Below are 22,111 nucleotides of genomic sequence, written 5' to 3'. Positions count from 1 at the left end.
ATTATGCAACCCAACGGTCGAAATATAAATTTTAATCCACCACTGTGCCCCAAAAACTATAAATAGCCACTTTTCCCACCCAATAAATAAATAAATTAGCACGTGTACTCTTTCCCACAATTCAATACCAGTCAAACTACAGCATCCTCAACGTTCCCCACTCTTTACCTCCCGCTCCCCCGATTCATTATATTTACATGCCCCCTCCACCTCAATTACTGTAATTATGTCATGTCTTCTCTCTCTCACTCCACCACCCTGAATTCTTTATCATTTGGTCTTCCCTATCCTCAGTACAACATCATTTGCACTCCACCACACTCAATTCATCATTTACTCTCCCCCACCCTTAATTCATCATCATTTGTGTACCCCATCAAGGATGTACTGTCATCAGTACATCTCAAAAGACGCAGTGGGACTCCCTTGGAGCTGTATGGCTATTCCATGCAGCTCCAGAAAGGCTACCTACATTGAGAAGTGCGCCGCCAATGGCGGCGCGCTTGCAGTGACATATGCTGCTTTATTATACCCTGGAGCCTGGTGAGCAGAGGCACAAGAGATGGGGGAACCCGGATTGGGTCCAGGTGCCCCCTCTTTACTTCTGCTCATCAGGCCTGGTACAACAGTGAGGGCAGTAATGCCCTATTGGCGGCCATGTGGATGATAGTTGTTTTGTGACCGAACTGAGACTAGCTCAGTCATGTCTGAGTAACCAGGGTCTGTATTGTTTAGATAGGGCATGGACAAAGATAGGGATTTTATATTTATGGTTTTGTTTTCGATAATGTTTATTTCCAATGGTTGCACAGTATTCCGTGTGTGATTTATAAAACCCTGTGACTTTGAGGTCCAAGCATCTACTTGAGAGATTGAACCCCTACAAAATATATATATCACACACAGATAATATTTGTAATACTATTCTTTTATGTTTTATTTTTTTCATGCACCACATGGACCCAAAATGATTGCTTTACTAAATCTGGCGGTGCTTTTACATTATTGTTTTAGAGCTCATTGTCTATATGTGCAGTCATGTATAGATCAACAAAATTTGTCTTGTATCTTATTCTTTCAATACAGTAAAGCTTTTTACAAAGCTTAGTCTTCATTCATATCCCTTTTAGTGCTACATGTTGTGACAAAGTCACTGGCAGAGTGATAGAAGGGAGATATGTGTCACTGCGCTTAACGACGTCAATGATATGAAACCAGAACATTTTTTCTCCAGTTTTATGTGGACCTTCATAGAGTAGGTGGGAGAGGGTCCACTTTATATCCCGGGCAGACCTGCCAGGACCTGCATGAGGTCATGATCATGTGATCAATCACATGATGGAAATCACAGGCTTAGGTTTAAATAACTGAGCTCTACAGGCAGTCGAAGTTCAGCTAGCCAGGAGAGAGGAGTCTCCAGAGGCTTTTGTGGCTTGTTGGGCACAGACTGAACCTGTGCTGCTCCAGAGTGGGGTGCTGCCCGCAGCATACGGACTGTGTTGCAGCATTGTTGTTTTTTTCCTTTTGCTTGTTTTGTTCACATGTTAGGCAGAAAGGCTGAGTTTTGTTGGCATGAGTTGGTTTATGCTGCCTGATAATAAACCAACAAGGACTTAAAGAGACGGTGCGCCCATTTTTCCTCCCTCGCTGTGCGCCCACATGAGTGAACTACCACAATGTACAATATCCACACAGTAGATAAAAGAAGACAGCATAAAATGCCTCTATTACATGTAACCTAATCTATGTAATCAAATTCAATTAATTTCATATGATATGTTTTATTTTGATACCTTTTCCATCATTGGATAATTATCACATAGCTTGCAGATGTTAAATAGAGGAAAATCTATTAAATGGTAAACTCTGGCACTTAAATTTGAAATTTTATTTATGCCAAAATAGGGAAATCCGACATTTCGCATAACAGACCCAAATGAATACAGATATGTATAGTTTATCAACGTTTCGGCGTAATATTGTCTTTTTCAAGATACATCTGTTCTGTCAGGTTCAGGGTCCCCGGGTGACAGAATGAAGTATCCAAGTGCACTGATGAGGAAGATCTGTCACTTTCTAAAATATACCTTGCAAAAATCCCTAAGCTCCCCTGATTTTGCAGCTCTTTTCCATTTTGCTCTGCGTTGCTCCATTGCACAAATATTCACATTTGTTATTTTTATTGTACTAATTTTAATCTGATATTACATACTATATTAATACATACTTTTCCTTTTCACTGACCCAGCTCTGCCTGTGTGAAATGAGTGATCAAGAGCGCAGTGTAGCTCATGGAGAACTTGTTGGCGTTCATCTTTTAATGGAGGACATTCTTCAAGGAAAATATAGGTTTAGTTCATTTAATGTAGAGGGAAACCTAGAAACCAAACAGGTATTGAACGATAAAATGTTGCAATGTATTATTATTATTTATTTATTTTTTTACTATTATAAATCTGCATTACTTTTGGATAGATGCAGAGAAATGTTTCATCGAAATTATAATATCCTCATTAAATTGAGTCCGATGCTCAACAGCCATCGTCACTCTGATCGTCACGTATACAAAAATTACACGGCTGCATTTGTCTTTTAATTATGATTTCAGGCAATACAGTTGTGTGGGGCAAATTCACAATATATCGTGATTCTCAAAGATAGTTCTCTGCATATTTTTATGAATAGGACTAGTCCAAGACACATCTGCTTCAAGCAAACCAATTTTGATCTCTCTTCATAGCACAGCCTCCGAGGCATGACTGCGAGCCATGAAACTCCGTTACACTGTCCTCCCGGTACTTTGAATCCTGTGGCTGCTTGTGATCACCATGACTTAGGAAGTCTGTGAGATGTGCACTTCTTCCCCAGTAGCAGACAGTGTATCAGACGCAAGCAGGTTATGGAGAGTACACAGCACAGCACTTCTTTCATTCTGGTGTGTGCCCTTGCTCCAAGGGAAGAAGCGCGTGTCTGCAATACTTCTAGGACAAATGCAATGTGACCACAAATCCTTAGCACTTGGTCAAAGATCCATTGCACATGCCCCAAGTCACATTGTTGACAAGCAGCCATGAGATTCAAAGAGTTCCGGGAGGACAGTGAAGGGAGGATTAGGTGCTGTGGAAAAAATGCTACAAAAAGTAAGAATGTTTTCAGAAATAGAAATGGTAATGGTTTGTTTTTTACTGATTCACAAAGTGTAAAGTGATTTAACATAAGAGAAATCTAAATCAAATCAATGTTTAAAAGACCACCATTCACCTTCCAAACAGCAACAATTCTTCTAGATATACTTGCACAAAGTCAGAGATTTTTTAGGACGGTACATGAGTAACGAATTATACCAAACAGGAAACAGTGACCTTTCTTTTCACAAGTTGAAACAGTTAACTGAAACAGAAACAGCTGTGTGGGAGACCTAAAACGGTGTGAGAAAGTGCTAAATTCTGCTACAAAGGTGAGGTTGTGGAAGACAGTTTCATGTCAATGGTCTTACTAGTGAGCACAGTAACAAGACACAAGATACTGCACCTGCAAGGTCTTTCCCAGGTAAAGCTTTCAAGGCAGACTAGAGTTTCAAGTTGTACTGTTCAAGATCTCTTCAAGATGCGCCAAAAAATGAGCAACATTAGAGACCTTAGACTCCGTAGTCGACCAAGAAAACTTAGTGCAGCAGATGAAAGATACATCATGCTTGCTTCCCTTTGAAATGGGAAGATGTCCAGCAGAGCCATCTGCTCAGACCTGGGAGCAACCATTGGAACCAAGCTACACCATACTGCTCGGGTAAGTTTGGTTAGAAGTTGTCTTCTTGGAAGAATTAAGCCAAAAATCCATTTTTACATGAAAACATGGCCAACTATCCATTATTCAACACCATAAAGGAGGCATTTTCATTAACTTCAAATTTATTCTGCAGCACGACAATGCCTCTAAATATACTGCCAAAGCAAACATAAAGAAGAACAAGGAGTACTGGAAGAAATGAAGTGGCTGACACAGAGCCCTGATATCAACATCATGAGTTTGTCTGGGATTGCATGAAGAGACAGAAGGTTTATATCCACTCAAGATGTGTGGTTAATTCTCCAAAATGTTTGGAACAACCTCCCTGCCAAGTTCCTTAGAAAACTGAACTTAAAATGGCATAAATTCTTCTATGTACACTTGCACACAAAGTGTGGTCTTACCAAATACTAATTTAATTTCGATATCTCTTTTGTTCATTCACTTTGCATTTTGTTACTTGATAAAAATAAACTATTAACACTTCTATTTTTGGAAGCTTTCTTACTATGCAGAATTTTTTCCCTGCCTGCCGAAAACTTTTGTACTGCTCTGCTTATATGCTAAAGAGAGGTTATTTCTTCTTTCAATTTACACTTGGGATTCTGGGATTGAACTTCTATATTAGAAAGTGAATCACTCAGCTGGTTTTGGCTATCCTGTTTGAGAGCAGCATCAGTAGGGGCAGTGATCGTGTTTCAAGCTATGTATGACTTACTGGGCTGCTTGCTTCAGTTTTGATAAAATCACTGTTTTCTCTGCTGCAGATCTACCAGTTCTCTGAATGCTGAGCTCTGTATAATCCTGCCCACACCACTGATTTGACCCTCCTGTATTCACTGTGTATAGGCAGAAAGATACCAGTCAATGGTGGGAGCAGGTTATATAGAGCTCATGAATATGGCGCACTACATGGCAGCATGTTTAATAGGTAGCAAAAACCTACTAACAGATTTCCTTTAAAAACATTTTTTTATTTTTAATTGACTTATAAGTGCAGTATATTCTATAGACTTTTTTTTAATTTTTGATCTATCTGTAGCTACAAACCGAATTATTTCATTTGGGAGAAAAGCAACCATTAAAGATAGAATCAAAACTGGAATCAGAAACTCAAGATCCTGTTTCGGAATCCACTTTGCTGAAATCCTTTTTAATCTTATGGAAACAGCTGGAATATTTTAAAGAGCAGTGGGGAAAACATAAACTTCAAGTGGAAGAAATTAATACTGTGTGTCTATATAGACAGTTTTGTGAACTCTACAGGTAAGTATAACACACACTGAGTTATTTTACAATTATCCCACAAATATGGCATTTAAATACTGACAGAAATGTCTAGAGCAATGGTCCCCAACGTTTCTGACCTTAAGAGCCACATTCAGCTCTGAGAGACGGACGCGACCCACATCCAGCTCCTGCCCCCCTCACAGTAGTGGCAACCAAAATCCCCTTAACGGGTATAATGATAACCAAAGCTTTTCCACATAAATCATCCCGAAGCAGAATACCAAGACCAAGGGGTTCCCACAATAGCCCCATTCAGTATTTTCCTATCAAGAACTCCTAACACACTGTGGAATCCATCTTCAAGCACCTCCTCTGAAGGTGGTATCATCCTGTCTCCAGTGTACCATACTAACATTATCTCTAAACCCCCAAGGCCAGAATATGTGCACCCAGATCTGCTCTTGTGTGCAGGACTGCTCACAAAATTCTCTATTTTGAGATGTACTCTTCAAGCCTGTTTCCTAGACCTGGAGATAATGCACAAAGTTGGTAGACAGCCGCGAGCCACAATTGATGGGACCACGAGCCACATGTACACCTGAGGTACAGGTTGGGGACCCTGGGTCTAGAGAATGATGGACATTTATTAAAAGGTTTCTTTACACCAGATTAGTAAAAATGTACATCTCTTAAGCTAATCAGTGTGCAGTACTACAAACATTTTTGACTACTTTTTTTTCTCCATCAGTAAGGATTTAGCCCTTTACTTTTTCCTTTGCCTTGAGGGCCCTCAGCTGGCTATATGTTCAGGTGACCATTTTTTAAGGACTAGTCATTTACAGTTGGTTACTTTGGATGCCAATTTTATAAATTAAAGACGTTGCAGATTGGTCTCTGGCCTCCTCAGGATTTCTATTAATGTAATTCAGAACTTACCTTTGGCATGAACAGCTGTCAAGGGACTGAACTTGACAGTGTTAAAAAAATAAATAAAAAAAGCAAACACATCAGATCAACTTTACCATAGATGTCTGACTTCATTGCTCGTCTTACTTAAGTCAATGAAAAGTTCTAACAATTGGTAGAAAATTGTCTACATTTGACAACTTTCTACTGTCTGCTCAACTTTATATGCAAGCTATGACTGCTTTATTGATTATCATTATACTGTAGTTATCTTGCTAAATAAATACTGCTTTCATCATCATTATTGACAAAAAAATTGAAATTGAGCTCTAAGTTCATTAAATCTGGTTTCCATTGGTTGAAACAAATATGCATGTTCAACAGATTTCACTTGACAGAAGAAAGCATGAATTCTGCTTAACTTTTTGCACTTTGTATTTTTCGTAGAGATGAAATATTTTATCCCACCATGAAAGCCCTTGCTTGGCAAATGGGCAAAGAAGAGGAGTTTGAAGGACTCACACTTAGGTCTCAGCTTGTGCTTCCTCCTACGGGAGCTTCAGAAATAGAAGTTAGAGTTCGTCAGGTAAGAATATGGCATGTGCATGTTTAATTACAGTGTTATCTTACCAGTAAAATACTAATACTGGAATATTCATACTTGAATCTTGTTTATCACAGCTTCAGAAAATGATGGAAAGCTTTGAAAGTGACATGATTTATGATGTGCAAAGAAAAATTGCCAAGGAGATGACACTGGTGATATCTGAAAGAACAAGAGAAGGAAGAGGAGTTCCAACAGGTAAAATCTATAAACAGTTTTTCTGATTCCTGAGGTCCTATCCTCTATTCCTAATGATTCTAAAAAAAAGTGTAATTAACTTTAGATTGAGTAAAGATGACATGAAAAAGTGTGACACTATTCACGGTCGGTTTTAGATAAAGTGGAGCCCTGGGCAAAAATTTTAATTGGTGCCCCAAATATTAACATTTTGCACCAACACAAAGAAACATTTAGGTTACATTAAATGCACAGGATGCAGATACAGTTGGCGAAGGGACTGGAGCCAGTGCTGACACCATGACCGCCATATTTAGGATCCTCACATTGGCCATATAGTCTGCCGCTATTAGCTGTACTCAGGAGCGTTGCTAGGGTCTCAAAAGATCAGTAGTCCTAGCCCCAAGACAAAGATTTGCCCCTTAATCTCCTCATTTTTTTTTAACACCGCACATAACACAGTGATAACTGAGTACAGATAATGTAATAGATGTTATCTGCAGTCCTATGTAACATAATAGACAGCATGTGCAGTGGTAGTGCCACATGGCAAAATTGATTTGCTTGATAGAAGTGCTGCTGTCTCCTAGGGAAAGTATGTGTCTTCTGCAGTCTCGCTGTTCTTGAAGACAGTCTGCTATGCTCCACAAAAGACAGAATTAGATAACTCTAGGATACTACTGATAACTCTAGGCTACTACTGATAGGGCTACTATGACTGTGGCAGTATATAAAGGGGCCAATCTTTGATGAAGGAACTGTATTTGGGAAAACTATTCATGGGGCACTGTAAATTAGCAAGTCTCTGGTTTGAGCATTTTTCATTGTTTATGAAACTGCCAGATACACGAGTCATTGAATGGAGTGGAGGTTGAGTATACACACCAACACTTAATTCAAGACTGGGCTCTGCAGGACCAAGTTTCCAGGATGCAAAGCCCTGTTCTTGGGATCAATGGAGGTCTCAGCGATTAGCAACCCCCCTTTTCCAAAGAATAGTGGATAACTTCCTATTTTGGAAAATACCCTTTAAAAGGGTTGTCCAGTTATATGACATTTAAGACCTGTCTTTAGGATAGGGCCTTACGATAAGTCGTCAGTATCAGATTGATGGTGGTCTGACATCTGGCACCCCAAACAACCAGTTTCTATCAGCTTTCTTGAATTGGAGTTGAAGTGCAGTACCTGGCAGTGGCTGATTACAGTTGATTAGTGGTGTGATGGGTATCTGACACCACCAATCGTTTATTGATCTCTATGCAATGGATATGTCATCAATATCATATGACTAGACAACTTCTCTTAGCATTTATAATGGGAACCTTTCATGAGATTCTTTCAATCCACATCACAAGCTCCATGAATCAGGCACTTTCTGTGTTATTGCAGTCATGTATGTATAGGGAGAGATTGGTCAGTCTAGGTGAGTAAATTTAGGGACAGCCTGCCATGAACGAACCTTGGACTAGTCAGCCAAGACACATAGGCCCTAATTTATTAAGGTGGTTATGCCAGAATTCTGGTGTAAAATACCTTAATAAGTCTCAACTTGACATTTTCACTCCTGTGACTGACGCTACCATAGCTCCCAGGTACTATCTTCCCTGACTTTGGGTTAAAATTGACACAGTACTTACAACTGTAAGGGGGCTGTACTCACTCACGTGCAACAGTAGGAAAACAGGAGACAAGTCCATGTGGGTTTATTTGCTTCATAAACCCAGAAGCACCAACAAAAGGTAAACAGCCTTTACATCAGGCAGACAAACCATCAATGTCCATAGCAGAGGTCTGCTGCCTTAGGCCTGTGGGCACACAGGCTGGGGTAATGTCCAGCACTCAGGCTGGAGACACACACTCAGGAGGCCTTCTCTCTCCCAGCACAGAGACCATGTGCCAAACAGCCTCCTTACTCAGGCTCAGAATAGCCAGCACTACCGCCCGTGCACAAACACACAGCCGTAGCAGTAGATCTGCTGAGCAAACAAGCTCAGGATTCCATCACACGGCCACCCACCTCTGTGATACATACCGCCCATTAACCACATAACCAGTCGCCATACTACACAACCAATTAGTCAATTTTGTCATTCACTTTTGCGAACTGCACCTAATAACATCTCAAGAGTTCGCCCTTTTAGTGCCTTCAAAACTGCAAACATTCTTACAGTAGCTCTGATTTATTCTTGTCTTGATTACCTCAATTCAGCAATTCACTACTAATTTGTCTTTCTATCAATAAACTCTCCCTTCAGTCATGAATGCAGCTCCCAGGCCCAAATTTTTGTCCAATCTGTTAATGCCCTCACCCTGTGCCAGTTACTGCACTGGTTGATCATTCTCCTTTGAATACAATATAAACATATCAATTCCACCATAAAAGCTGTCCACAGTTTTGCACAATCGTACATCCCCTCCTTCTTCACTATCTACCACCTTACTGTCCTATCTGTTCTGGTAGTGTTCTAAGACTAACATCTTCCATTATTTGAATCTCCCACTTATGTCTCCACGACTTCTCGTGCTGCACCAGTTCTCTTTATTGCAGTAACCCAGGCAATCAGGTTAATTCCCAATGTGTACAGTTTTTAATATACCCGAGAACGTTTTAAGAAAAATCATTTAACAATGTCATTTTTATCAGTTTCTCCTTTATACATTTTTTTTCTCAAAATGTGTATACTTCTTTCAATCATTGCCCACACACTTCATGAATGCAATAGCACTTCACTTCAGTATGTACAAGGATATTGACTGGTGACCAGCTCATGCAACCGTACTTGCATAAACTTTTTGTTGTAAAGATGGCTATTCAATACAAGAACTTACAATAATCAAATGTATACAGTTAAAGGGGATGTCTGGTGCAAATTGACAAGTCTGCAATCACTATGTGTGACTGTAGACTTATGATTCCCCTCAGCGCATACACTGTGCACTGCGGGGATTTGTTGGCTTCAGACCCAGGAACGGAGGGTATGTATGAGTTATATGTACTTCCATCCAGCGCCCGTCTAGTGGACGTGGCTTCACTCTATACACTTGTGTTGATCAAGGCCGTGCCCCGTCTAGAGACGCAGCCATGCGTTGGGCGCCCACTGGGAGCATGTGTAACTCATATATACCTTCCAGTCTCGGTTCAGAAACTGGCGAATCTCCGCAGCACACAGTGGGGGGTTCATAAGTTTGCAGTCACACAGAATGACTGCAAACTTATTGATTTGCATAGGACAGTTCACCTTATTCATATTTTTTTTATGTAGAACTGTGGAAGAAGCCAGTCATGAAGGAGAATTTTTCACCCAGTAGGCCACAAATTGTTGAAAAATTTGTACAGCAGCTAATGAGTGAACATCGGGGCAACTCTGCAGAGGTAAGATTTATGAAACATCTTTAGCACTAAATGTACCTGTGCACTGTCAATGGTTATTTCTCAAAACCCCACCATAAACATGCACTCTCTGAATGGCCGATAGTGTATGTGTTCAATAAGAAGACTGGGGAGTAAGCTTCTGACAGTCACCCACAGTAACTACAGGGAGAACAAAAGGATCGGGTGCTGGCATTCAGCCATTCCTATCTTTCTGATGTCATCTGTCAGGGAAGAGACAGGAGACCCCATATTTATTAGATAGTTAGCTGGTTGGTTTCATTGATTTTAAATTGGAGTTTTATGATTCACAACTGGTGACTTGTTTGGACTTGATCCTAGAGCGCGATGGTATAAGAGTCCCCAGCATGGTTGTAACAGGCTGGGTGGTGGAACCACTGTGCCAAAGCCCAAGGAAGACCTGGATGGGCATGACTAGGACCCTCATCGAATCTGACCACGGACATGCAGTAACTAACGACACTGAGGTCCGTAGAGAGACAAGAGAGGTGATCCAGGTGCTACTCCAGGACTGACCTTGGGTAGATGGCAGCTGACCCCTAGGAATGGGTAGCTGGGATGGCCCGGGGAAATGTCCAACAGATACAGGCAGGCAGAGAAGATGACAGGAACCGTAGATGCAGACAGGACAGTATGACAGAGAGATGAGCACTGGCGGGTACAGCAGGCTAGGATGCACATATTGGGACCTGAGAACTGATAAGCATGTTAGGAACAATCTAACAACATTGCACAGGCACCTCCATGTTGGAGGAAGTGACCTCCTGCTATTGGCTGGGGACACTTTAGAGGAACACGTGCGGTCCCATTAAGAGAGAGGAAGTGTGCGCACACGCGTGCCCTAAGCACAGTGCCTGGAGACCTGCTAGGAGTGCACACACCCTTGGCAGCAGCATACCTGGAAGGAGCAAGAAGGGAGCCTTGGCTGTAAGTAAGCTGGTGTCTCTGCAGGGAGAGAGGAACTGCAAGCAGAGATGCGGGCGCTACAATGTATATTCTTTTATATTCTTAGGTAAACATCTCAGTTTGGGGGACATTTACTATTGTGATCAGAAACTCGCTTAACAAAATGTTGAAAACTATAGCACACACTATTTTTATACTATTATTTGCGACTTTTAAACGTTTTCTGCCACTCACTACACTTTAAAAAAAAACTGGGTAGAGCTTAGAGGAAGGGGCAAAAAATTATGCCAGAAAGTGGCCTAAACTGTATTGAAAAATGCACTCAATTTGTTAAGTGTTTCATCTAATAAAAAAGGCGCATCTTACACCATCAGTTTCATCATCATTTTTTTAAAAGATTTGAAACATATTTAGACATGCATTATGAAACATTAATACCAGTAAGAATAACAAACAAAAAAAGAGATACAGAAGTTATCAGCCATATTCTAAAATGGAAGAGTTTGCTCCAGATCCTGAGCCCAAACCCCCAATAATGATCGACCAATGCAGTTAGACTATTTTCACAAGCAGCGTTTTTTGGGTTTTTTGCAGCATTTTTTTATGCAAGTAAACAGTTGCTTTTTACAGTACCAGTAAAACCTATTAGTTTTCAGAAATCTCATGCCCTTGCTTTTTTTTTTTGTTCTGACTAAATTTGAGAACTGCAGCATTTACTAAATCTGCAGCATGTCAGTTCTTTCAGCATTTTTACAGCATTTTTCAACGTTTTTTTTACCCGTAGTAATGAGAAAGTGAAAAACACTGCAAAGAAAGCAACAATTGTTTTTACACCATTTTTGGTGAATAACACTAACTTTATTAAACATGTTCTGCCAAAAAGGCACACACCTGTAATCTGCACCCAAAAAAAATAGAAAAAGTGCTGTGAAAATGCTGCAAAATTTGTGTTTTGAACGCAGCATTTTTACTGTGAAGAGAGCAGGTGTTGGCTGCAGCAAAAACCTTGCATGTGAAGATATCCTTGATAGAGATCACTGGATATTCAATGAAGATGTATGTTAAAATTACTCCAAAGTTACATTTTATTAAGACTGGCCTAAAGTACGTCAGTTTTAATTAATGCCCCCTTCAATCTTTATTTTTGTATTAGTATGAAGTATGTCTGCATAGGTATTATTTGTATACTCTGGAGACTCAACTCTCAATATTCCTTTGCTAAATGTTTGCTACTATAATTTTTAGGTTACATTCAGCCAGGAGCATTTAGAAAATTGCCTTACATTGCTGGCTTGTGCCATAATGGCAAGAGAGCAGAGTAACTTTGAATCGTACTCCATGTTTTATGAAAATCTACTTCAACAAGAGCAGCAGAATCTGTACCAGAAAGAGCAGGTATGTACATGATGGAAACATCGGACATATCACTTTATTAGCATATTTGTAATGTTAAATATGCTTCTTTTAGACAAATGTTGTAGGTAAATGCTGCAGTCTAGCAGATGAGAAAGGGTATTGTTAGAAAAGAATCATATTGATCTACCTAAGTATTTATCTCACTCTATTTCATTTTCTTATATATCAATCGTAAGCACTATTAGAATGTAGCTTAGGCCTCTTTCACACATCCGGTTTGTGCCGTCAGGCACAATCCGGCATGTGTGTAAAAAAAACGGATCCGGGTTTTTTTACCGCCGGATGCGTTTTTTTGTCATTGAGAAGCACATGCGCCGGATCGTGCCGCATGTGCTTCCGTTTGTTCCGGTTTTTACCGGATCCAGCTGAATTCCTCTGTCCGGCGGCTGGACAGGACGGGTGCTGCAGCGTTTTTTTGTCCGGCGAAAAAAGCCGGACATGGCCGGATGCGGCCCTCCCGGCTCTGCGGGACAATGTTACGCTATGGCACATTCCGGCCGCCGGATCAGGCTTCTACCTGATCCGGCCACCGCATGCACGGTTTTACCCTGTGCGCATGCCCGGATATCTCTCTCTTTCATACCCCGTTCTCTCTCTCTCTCTTTCATACCCCGTTCTCTCTCTCTCTCTTTCATACCCCGTTCTCTCTCTCTCTCTTTCATACCCCGTTCTCTCTCTCTCTCTTTCTTACCCCGTTCTCTCTCTCTCTCTTTCATACCCCGTTCTCTCTCTCTCTCTTTCATACCCCGTTCTCTCTTTTTCATACCCTGTTCACTGGCTCGTGGATCCTTTTCTTCCCCGGCGACTCCGCAACATAGCTGTGTCAGGCGCCGTAAGATGCGCCGCATATACTTCCGGTCCCTCCATTCACGGCTGGATCCGGCACTCCATCTTTATGCCGCACGGAGCCGGAATGCCACCGACGGACGTGTGAAAGTAGCCTTAGAGGGGTTGTTCAGTACTTTTATCTTTAGGGTAGGTCATCAATATGAAATCGGATGGGGGTTCCCGGTTGCTCACAGTGCTGGCAGCGGCAGGTTGTGATCAGTTGCGGAGCGGCACAGCACAGCTCCTTCAACTGTATTGTGGCCATGGCTGGGCACTGTAAATCTGCTGATTTCTACTGAATAGGCATGATCTGTAGTATACGGTCGCAGCCACAATACAGTTGTCTGAGTTGTTTAGTTCCATTCTGCAACTGATCACTTACAGTTGGCACCGGGAACAACTCTTTGGCGGGGGTGCTGGGTGTCACATCCCCACTGATTTCGTATTGATGACCCATCCTAAGAATTGGCCCTCAACAGCAAGTACTGGACAATCCCTTTAATATATCATTAGGAACAAGACAGATGCTGCGGCCACTATACAGTTGACAGAGCTGTACTGTTCCTCTGCGCAACTAATCATATCCAACCGACAATGGGAACAACTGATAGGTGGGAGTGGCGAGTCATAAGAGACAGAAACATGTCACACAAAAAGATATGACCTAAAAGTATTAAATGTTTATTGATACTGATACAGTCATGGCCAAATGTGTTGACACCCTTAAATTATTGCATTTTCACAAGTTTTGTTATACATGTTTATTTCATTTGTGTGTATTGGAACAACACACAAAAACAACAGGAAAAAAAGATAAATTGGCTATTTTCATACAAAACCCCAAAAATGGGCCGGACAAAACTGTTGGCACGTTTCCAAAAATGTGGGTAAACAACTTTGTTTCAAGCATGTGATGCTCATTCAAACTCACCTGTGACAAGTAACAGGTGTGGGCAATATGAAAATAACACCTGAATCCAGATAAAAAGGGTAGAAGTTGACTAAATCTTTGCAATGTGTGTCAGTGTGTGCCACACTAAGCATGGATAAGAAAGAGGAGAAAGAAAATTGTCTGAGGACTTAAGAACCAAAATTGTTGAAAAATATCAACACTCTCAAAGTAACAAGCTGATCTCCAGAGATCTTGATGTTCCTTTTTCCACGGTACACAATCAAGAAGATTACAACCCATGGTGCTGTAGCTAACCTCCCTAGATGTGGATGGCAGAGAAAAATTGATGAAAGGTTGCAACGCATGATAGTCTGGATGGTGAATAAGCAGCCTCTATCAAGTTCCAAAGAAATTCAAGCTGTCTTGCAGGCTCAGGGTATATCAGTGTCAGCACAAACTATCCATCAACATTTGAGTGAAATGAAACGCTATTGCAGGAAATCCAGGAGGACCCCACTGCTCACACAGACATAAAAAGCTAGACTGCAATTTGACAAAATGTTTGTAAGGCCTCTTTCACACATCAGTTTTTTGCCATCAGTCACAATCTGTCGTGTTTCGAAAAAAAAACAGATCCAGCGACTGATGCTGCTGGATCCATTTTTTCTGATAGACTTGTATTAGTGACGGATTGCTACGGATGGCCGCACGTTTCATCCGTCGTTTGATGGATCAGTCGGAAATTCTTTGTCCGTCGGCTGGAGACGACAGACAAAGTAACGTTTTTTGCCTACGTCGAAAAGTCGGACAGCGACGGATACAGCGCTGTCTGTCGTTGGCTATAATGGAAGCCTATGGGCGCAGGATCCGTCGCTGTCCGGCAAAAGATGACGTTGACGGATTCCGTTTTTTAACCCCTTTCCTACATTAGACATACTATTCCGTCCATGTGACCTGACAACTAAGTCCCGAGGACGGAAAAGTACGTCTAGCGTGATCCGCTGCGCTCACGGGGGAGCGCAGCTGATCGCGGCCAGGTGTCAGCTGATTATCACAGCTGATACCCGGCACTATGTGTCAGGGGCGGTCACGGACCGCCCCGACACGTTATCCCCAGGCACACTGCGATCAAACACGTTTGCAGTGTACTGGGGATTTAGAGAAGCATCGGCGGGGAGGGGGCTCCCTCCGTGCTTCCCTAAGACCCCCACAGCAGCGCGATGTGCAGCGCTGCTGCAGGGGTCTCCTTCCCTGCAGGTCCCCGAATCCAAAATGGCGGCGGGGACCTTCGGGGGCCTGCAGGGAGGCGGCTTCCTCATGCCTGCAAAGTGCCGGCATGTGGAAGCCTGCAGCACTGCCTGTGACAGATCGCTGATCTGTCACAGTGATCTGTGATGTGACAGATCAGCGATCTGTCACATGACAGTGATGTCCCCCTTGGGACAACGTAATAAAGTAAAAAAAAAAGTGTAAAAATAATTTATAAAAATTTGCTAAATAAATTAAAAAACAAAAAATATTCCCTAATAAATTCATTTTTTGAAAATAAAAAAAACAAACAAAACAATAAAAGTACACATATTTAGTATCGCCGCGTCCTTAACGACCCGCCCTATAAAACTGTCCCACTAGTTAACAAAAAGTGCAATAACGCGCTATCAAAAAGACGGATATAATTAACCATGGTACCGCTGAAAACGTCATCTTGTCCCGCAAAAAACGAGCTGCCACACAGCATCATCAGCGAAAAAATAAAAAAGTTATAGCTCGCAGAATAAAGCGATGCAAAAATAATTATTTTTTATATAAAATTGTTTTCATTGCATAAAAGCGCCAAAACATAAAAAAAGACATAAATGAGGTATCGCTGTAACCGTACTGACCCGAAGAATAAAACTGCTTTATCAATTTTACCGCACGCGGAACGGTGTAAACGCACCCCCCAAAAGAAAATCACGAAATGCTGGTTTTTGTTCATTCTGCGTCCCAAAAATCGGAATAAAAAGCGATCAAAAAATGTCACGTGCCCAAAAATGGTACCAATAAAAAAGTCAACTCATCCCGCAAAAAATAAGACCTCACATGATTCGGTGGGTCAAAATATGGAAAAATTATAGCTCTCAAAATGTGATGATGCATAAACTATTTTTACAATAAAAAGTGTCTTTTAGCATGTGACAGCTGCCAAAAATGAAAACCTGCTATAAATAGTAAATCAAACCCCCCGTTATCACCCCCTTAGTTAGGGAAAAATAATAAAATAAAAAATATATATTTATTTCCATTTTCCCATTAGGGTTAGGGCTAGGGTTAGGGCTAGGGGTGTGTTGGGGTTAGGGTTGGCGTTAGAATTGGGGGGTTTCCACTGTTTTGGCACATCAGGGGCTTTCCAAATGCGAAATGGCGTCTGATCCCAATTCCAGCCAAAAAAGTCAAATGGCGCTGTTTCCCTTCCGAGCTCTGCCATGCGCCCAAATAGTGGTTTACCCCCACATATGGGGTATCAGCGTATTCAGGACAAATTGCACAATAACTTTTGGGGTCCTGCTACTCTTGGGAAATTAACAATTGGGAGTGAAAAGATCATTTTTGTGGAAAAAATATGATTTTTTAATTGTACAGCTGTACGTTATAAACTTCTGTGAAGCCCTTGGGGTTTCAAAGTGCTCACCACATATCTAGATAAGTTCCTTGGGGGGTCTAGTTTCCAAAATGGGGTCACTTGTGGGGGGTTTCCACTGTTTAGGCACATCAGGGGCTCTCCAAATGTGACATGGCGTCCAATCTGAATTCCAGCCAATTTTGCAGAGAAAAAGTCAAACGGCGCTCCTTCCCTTCCGAGCTCTGATATGCGCCCAAACAGTGGTTTCCCCCCCACATATCAGGTATCGGCGTACTCATGACAAATTGCACAATAACTTTTCCAGTCCAATTTCTCCTGTTACCCTTGGTAAAATAAAAAAAAATTGAACCTGAAGTAATTTTTTTTTGTGAAAAAAAGTTGTTAAATGTTCATTTTTTTTAAACATTCAAAAAATTCCTGTGAAGCACCTGAAGGGTTAATAAACTTCTTGAATCTGGTTTTGAGCACCTTGAGGGGTGCAGTTTTTAGAATGGTGTCACTTTTGGGTATTTTATATCATATAGACCACTCAAAGTGACTTCAAATGTGATGTGGTCTGTAAAAATAAAATGGTGTTGTAAAAATGAGAAATCGCTGTCAAATTTTAACCCTTATAACTTCCTAACAAAAAAAAATTTTGGTTCCCAAATTGTGCTGATGTAAAGTGAACATGTGGGAAATGTTACTTATTAAGTTTTTTGAGTGCCATATCTCTGTGATTTAAGAGCATAAACATTCAAAGTTGGAAAATTGCAAAATTTTCTAAATTTTCGCCAAATTTCCATTTTTTTCTCAAATAAACGCAAGTTATATGAATGAAATTCTACCACTAGCATGAAGTAACATATGTCACGAGAAAACAGTGTCAGAATCACTGGGATCCATGGAAGCGTTCCAGAGTTATTACCTCATAAAGCAGGGGTCTCAAACTCAATTTACCCGGGGGCCGCTGGAGGTAGAATCTGGGTGAGGCTGGGCCGCATCAGGTTTTCCACAAGAAAAGCTCTTACAAAAACATTCCAATGTTATCAAATGTCTTTATTTTTTCATCTTATTTTGTGTTAAAAAATAAAAATAAATTAACAAAATCATAAGAAAAAAATAAATCAATCAGTAATAAATAAAATTAAAATGATAATAATACAGCCGATATAGAAGACTGAAGAAACCACATATACCGTATATACTTGTGTATAAGCCGAGATTTTCAGCCCATTTTTTTGGGCTGAAAGTCCTCCTATCAGCTTATGCACGGGTCATATACCTAGGGGTCGGCGGGGGAGGGGGAGCGGGGGTGTCAGAGATCATACTTACCTGTCCTGCCGCGCACTCTGCAGCCTCGCTTCTCCACTGTCTCCCTTCCTGTCTTCAGCGTTCACGTGGTACCGCTCATTACACTCATGAATATGCGCATATTCATGAGTGTAATGAGCGGTACCATGTGACCGCTGAAGACAAGAAGGGAGACAGTGGAGAAGCGAGGCTGCAGAGACCGCGGCAGGATGGGTGAGTATAGCGATATTCACCTGTCCCCCGGTCCATCGCTGCTCACCGCTGTCTCTGCTGCATCCTGTGTCAGTGATGTTTAGGCAGCAGGGGGCGCGATGATGTGGTTAGCGTGCGTTGCCCATCTGCTGGCTGAACGGGTCGGCTTATACACGAGTAAATACGGTAGTTGCTGACTAGAGAAATGTAATTATTATTATTCAGATTCAGATGTCTGTATTAACAGTTCTTTAACAATTAACTTTTTGAACATGAATGGAACATTGAACATAAACTGTTTTGAACATGGCTTCTTCTGCCTACTTCTTGCTGCTAGAGATCTGGCAGAGCTTACTCTCGCATAGCCAAGCCACATTTGGCTTAAGGGAGGAAGCAGTTGAGACCCTCAGTAGGGCTTGAAGATGCTCATCAGTAAATCTGGACCTGTACTTGGACTTACTGAAGTTTAAGATAGAGAAGAGCTTTTCGCACAAGTATGTGCTCCCAAAAAGATACATAGTCCGCTTGAACATTCGGGAAAGCTCAGTGAAGCTGGGTAGTAATCCTCTCAAAAATTGCCCGAGCTTGTCTGCTTTTCCACTCACCTCCCTGAACTTGTCTTTGAGTTCAGAGTTGCACTGCAGGTCAATGAGCTCCATTTGAAGCACAGGAGGGGCATCTTGCACATCAAAGGAGAAGGGGTCCGCAAAAATTTGAAATGTGGCTCTGTGCGTCTTGAAGTCTGCAAATCTGTGATCAAATTCCTCCTGTAGCTTCAAAATGACATCCATATACTCCTCACCACTGAATGGTGTGCCTGCTTCCATGAGTGCCTTGCGTGATGGGAAATGGCAAAGGTTTGTCTGAGAAAGCTGGGCTTTCCATAACATAAGTTTTGTAGAGAATGCTCTCACGTTGTCATAGGCAGCACTGACAAGTTGCCCCTGGCCTTGTAACTTCTTGTTCAGTACATTAAGCTCATGTGTGACATCAACAAAAATAGCTATGTCCAGGAGCCATTTTGGAGCACTTAGCACAGGAACAGCAGCCCCATCTTTCTCCATGAAGGCTTTCACTTCCACTCTCAACTCAAAAAATCTCTTCAATATGTTTCCCCTGCTGACCCAACGTACCTCGGTGAAGTAGATCACATCCCCATATTCTGACTCCATTTCTTCTGAAAAAGCACGAAACCTTCTGTGGTTTAAGCCCCTGGATCTGATTTGGTTGATGCATTTCACAACGAAAGACATCACATTGTCAAACTTCAGGCATTTGCTGCAAAGGGCCTGCTGATGGATAATGCAGTGCAGAGCAATGACCTCCTCCACACCTTCCTCTTCCAGTTTTTTTTAACAAGTGCCACCAGTCCATTTTTCCTCCCTCTCATTGATGGCGCTCCATCAGTTGTTATTCCAACAAACCTCCTCCAAGGTAAACCGGCATTCTCAATGGCATCACACAGCTGGTGAAATATCTCCTGAGCGGTGGTCTGGCCATGCATTGGAATCACTGTGAGCAACTCCTCTATGACTTCAAAATTGTCATCAACACCACGGACATAGATTGCGACCTGGGCAGTGTCGGTGATGTCTGTGGTCTCATCAAGAGCGACTGAGTATACACTGAAACATTTTGCTTTCTCACACAGTTGATCATAAATGTCACTTGACAGGTCAGAAATGCGCTCTGCTACGGTGTTGGCAGAAAGGCTGATGTTGCTAAACTGACCTTTCTTTTCTGGATAGACAATACTTGCAGCCTGTAATATGCACTTTTTTACAATTTCACCTTCTTTGAATGGCTTTCCTGCTTTAGCAATCATCTCACTAACCACGTAGCTAGCTTCGACTTCTGCATTATTCTCTTTGGTTGCTTTCTTAAAGAAATCTTGTTGCCTCAGTAGATATCTTTTGAGATTAGCAACCCGGTTGGCTCTTTCATCTCCCTGGTATTTTGCATGCTCCTCAGCATGTCTAGTTATGTAATGATGTTTCAAATGGTATTCTTTGTGCAATGCAACTTTCTCTGTGCAAATAAGACTAGTCGAGATGCCCCTGTGCTCAACAAAGAAATATTGTACTTCCCACTTTTCCTGAAATTATCTGTGTTCATCACCAACCTTTCTCTTCACTGCAGGCTTTGAAAAAGACATGTTTGGGGCTGTGTAATAGATAATTGCACTTGGTGTCACTGTTTCAGTGTTAGCCGATGCATCTTTCCCGCTGAGCAGCAATTTCCGCGGCCGCCTCCGCTTCTGAGCCCAGGGTAATGGCGCAAGTTCGCAATAAGGCCGGCTGATGTCCCGCCTCCGAGATCAATATACCGCACCGTGCCACCGCTCATTCTGAACCCAGCGCACCTGAGTCTGTGACGCGGTCCGGTCCCTGCTTGGCTGCTCCTGCTGCATGTGTTGTGAGAGTGACTCATACGCCTTACCTGCTGACAGCAGGCTGCTGTGACTCTCTAGCCATCATCATACTCACCTCCTCCTGCTGCAGCTCCGATGGTCCAGTGCCGACCTCTTCTTCCTGTATGAGCGCGCGGTCACACATCACGTGGTACCGCTCATTAAGCTCATGAATATGGGTGCCACGCCTATGAGAGTGGAGTGGCATCCATATTCATGACCTTAATGAGCGGTGGTACGTGTGACTGGGATTTCACATGCAAGACTCGGCCATATTTCTCGCATGTGTGATCCCGGCCGAGGTGAGGGCCGCAAACTATTGTCCCGAAGGCCCATGAGGTGAGGGCCGCAAACTATTGTCCCGAGGGCCCATGAGGTGAGGGCCGCAAACTATTGTCCCGAGGGCCGCAGTTGGCCCGCGGGCCGTGAGTTTGAGACCCCTGGGGACAGTGGTCAGAATTGTAAAAATTGGCCCGGGCAATAACATGCAAACCACCCTTGGGAGTAAAGGGGTTAAAACTGAGCATGCCCTGAATAATTTCTCTTCCTTTAATTTAACCCCTACAGCTGCTGCAACGGAGACGTCAAAAAAACTGATCCGTCGCATCAGTTTTTCACAATCTGAGCAGGATCCATTTTTTTTCAAACTTTGACGGATTGCAACTGATTGTAAAAAAACTGATGTGTGAAAGAGGCCTATGCCAAAATCCTTCTGGGAAAGTGTCTTGTGGACAGATGAGACCAAGATTGAGCTTTTTGGTAAAGCACATCATTCTTCTGTTTGCCAAAAACGGAATGAGGCCTACAAAGAAAAGGACACAGTACCTACATTCAAATATGGTGTAGGTTCAAAGACGTTTTGGTGTTAGTTTGCTGCCTCTGTCTGTGTGTAAGGCATTATGAAATCTGAAGATTACTAAAGTATTTTGAATTGCAATATAGTGCCACGTGTCAGAAGCTGGGTTTGAGGCCTAGGTCATGAGTCTTCCATCAGGATATCTCCCCCAACATACTTCAAGAAGCACCCAGAAATGGATGCAAACAAAGCGCTGGAGAGTTCTGAAGTGGCAGCAATGAGTCCGGATCTGTATTTCATTGAAATCCTGTGGAGAGATCTTAAAATTGCGGTTGGGAGAAGGCACCCTTCAAATATGAGATACCTGGAGCAATTTGCAAACGAAGAGTAGTCCAAAATTCCAGTTAAAAGGTGCAAGAAGCTAGTTGATGGTTATAGGAAGCAATTGATTGTAGTTATTTATTTCAAAGGGTGTACAACCAAATATTAAGCCCATTTTTGTGGTTTTGTGTGAAATTATGTCCAATATGCCTTTTTTTCTCTTTTCGTGTTGTTCCAGTACACACAAAGGAAATAAACACGGGTATAACAAAACATGTGTAACTGCAATAATTTACAATTTTACAATGAGACTTTACAATGATTTTAGCAATTCATATCT

General features: G+C 41.9%; 1 protein-coding gene across 1 annotated transcript in view; it reads left to right on the top strand.

The window, feature by feature from the left end:
* LOC141089664 (uncharacterized) overlaps window positions 1-22,111 on the top strand; it is a 217,219-nt gene that overhangs the window by 112,243 nt on the left and 82,865 nt on the right. Inside the window, exons 22-27 of the mRNA XM_073576146.1 lie at window positions 2,249-2,392; window positions 4,829-5,052; window positions 6,370-6,508; window positions 6,604-6,724; window positions 9,967-10,076; window positions 12,246-12,395. Coding sequence (XP_073432247.1) covers window positions 2,249-2,392; window positions 4,829-5,052; window positions 6,370-6,508; window positions 6,604-6,724; window positions 9,967-10,076; window positions 12,246-12,395 — 888 coding nt within the window. The remainder of the gene's footprint in view (window positions 1-2,248; window positions 2,393-4,828; window positions 5,053-6,369; window positions 6,509-6,603; window positions 6,725-9,966; window positions 10,077-12,245; window positions 12,396-22,111) is intronic.

The sequence above is a fragment of the Dendrobates tinctorius genome, unplaced genomic scaffold (assembly GCF_039654945.1).
Source record: "Dendrobates tinctorius isolate UK_male_01 unplaced genomic scaffold, ASM3965494v1 ptg000046l, whole genome shotgun sequence".
Taxonomy (NCBI): Eukaryota; Metazoa; Chordata; class Amphibia; order Anura; family Dendrobatidae; genus Dendrobates; species Dendrobates tinctorius.
Note: the sequence above shows the minus strand (reverse complement) of the source record. Positions and strands in the feature narration are given on the sequence as shown.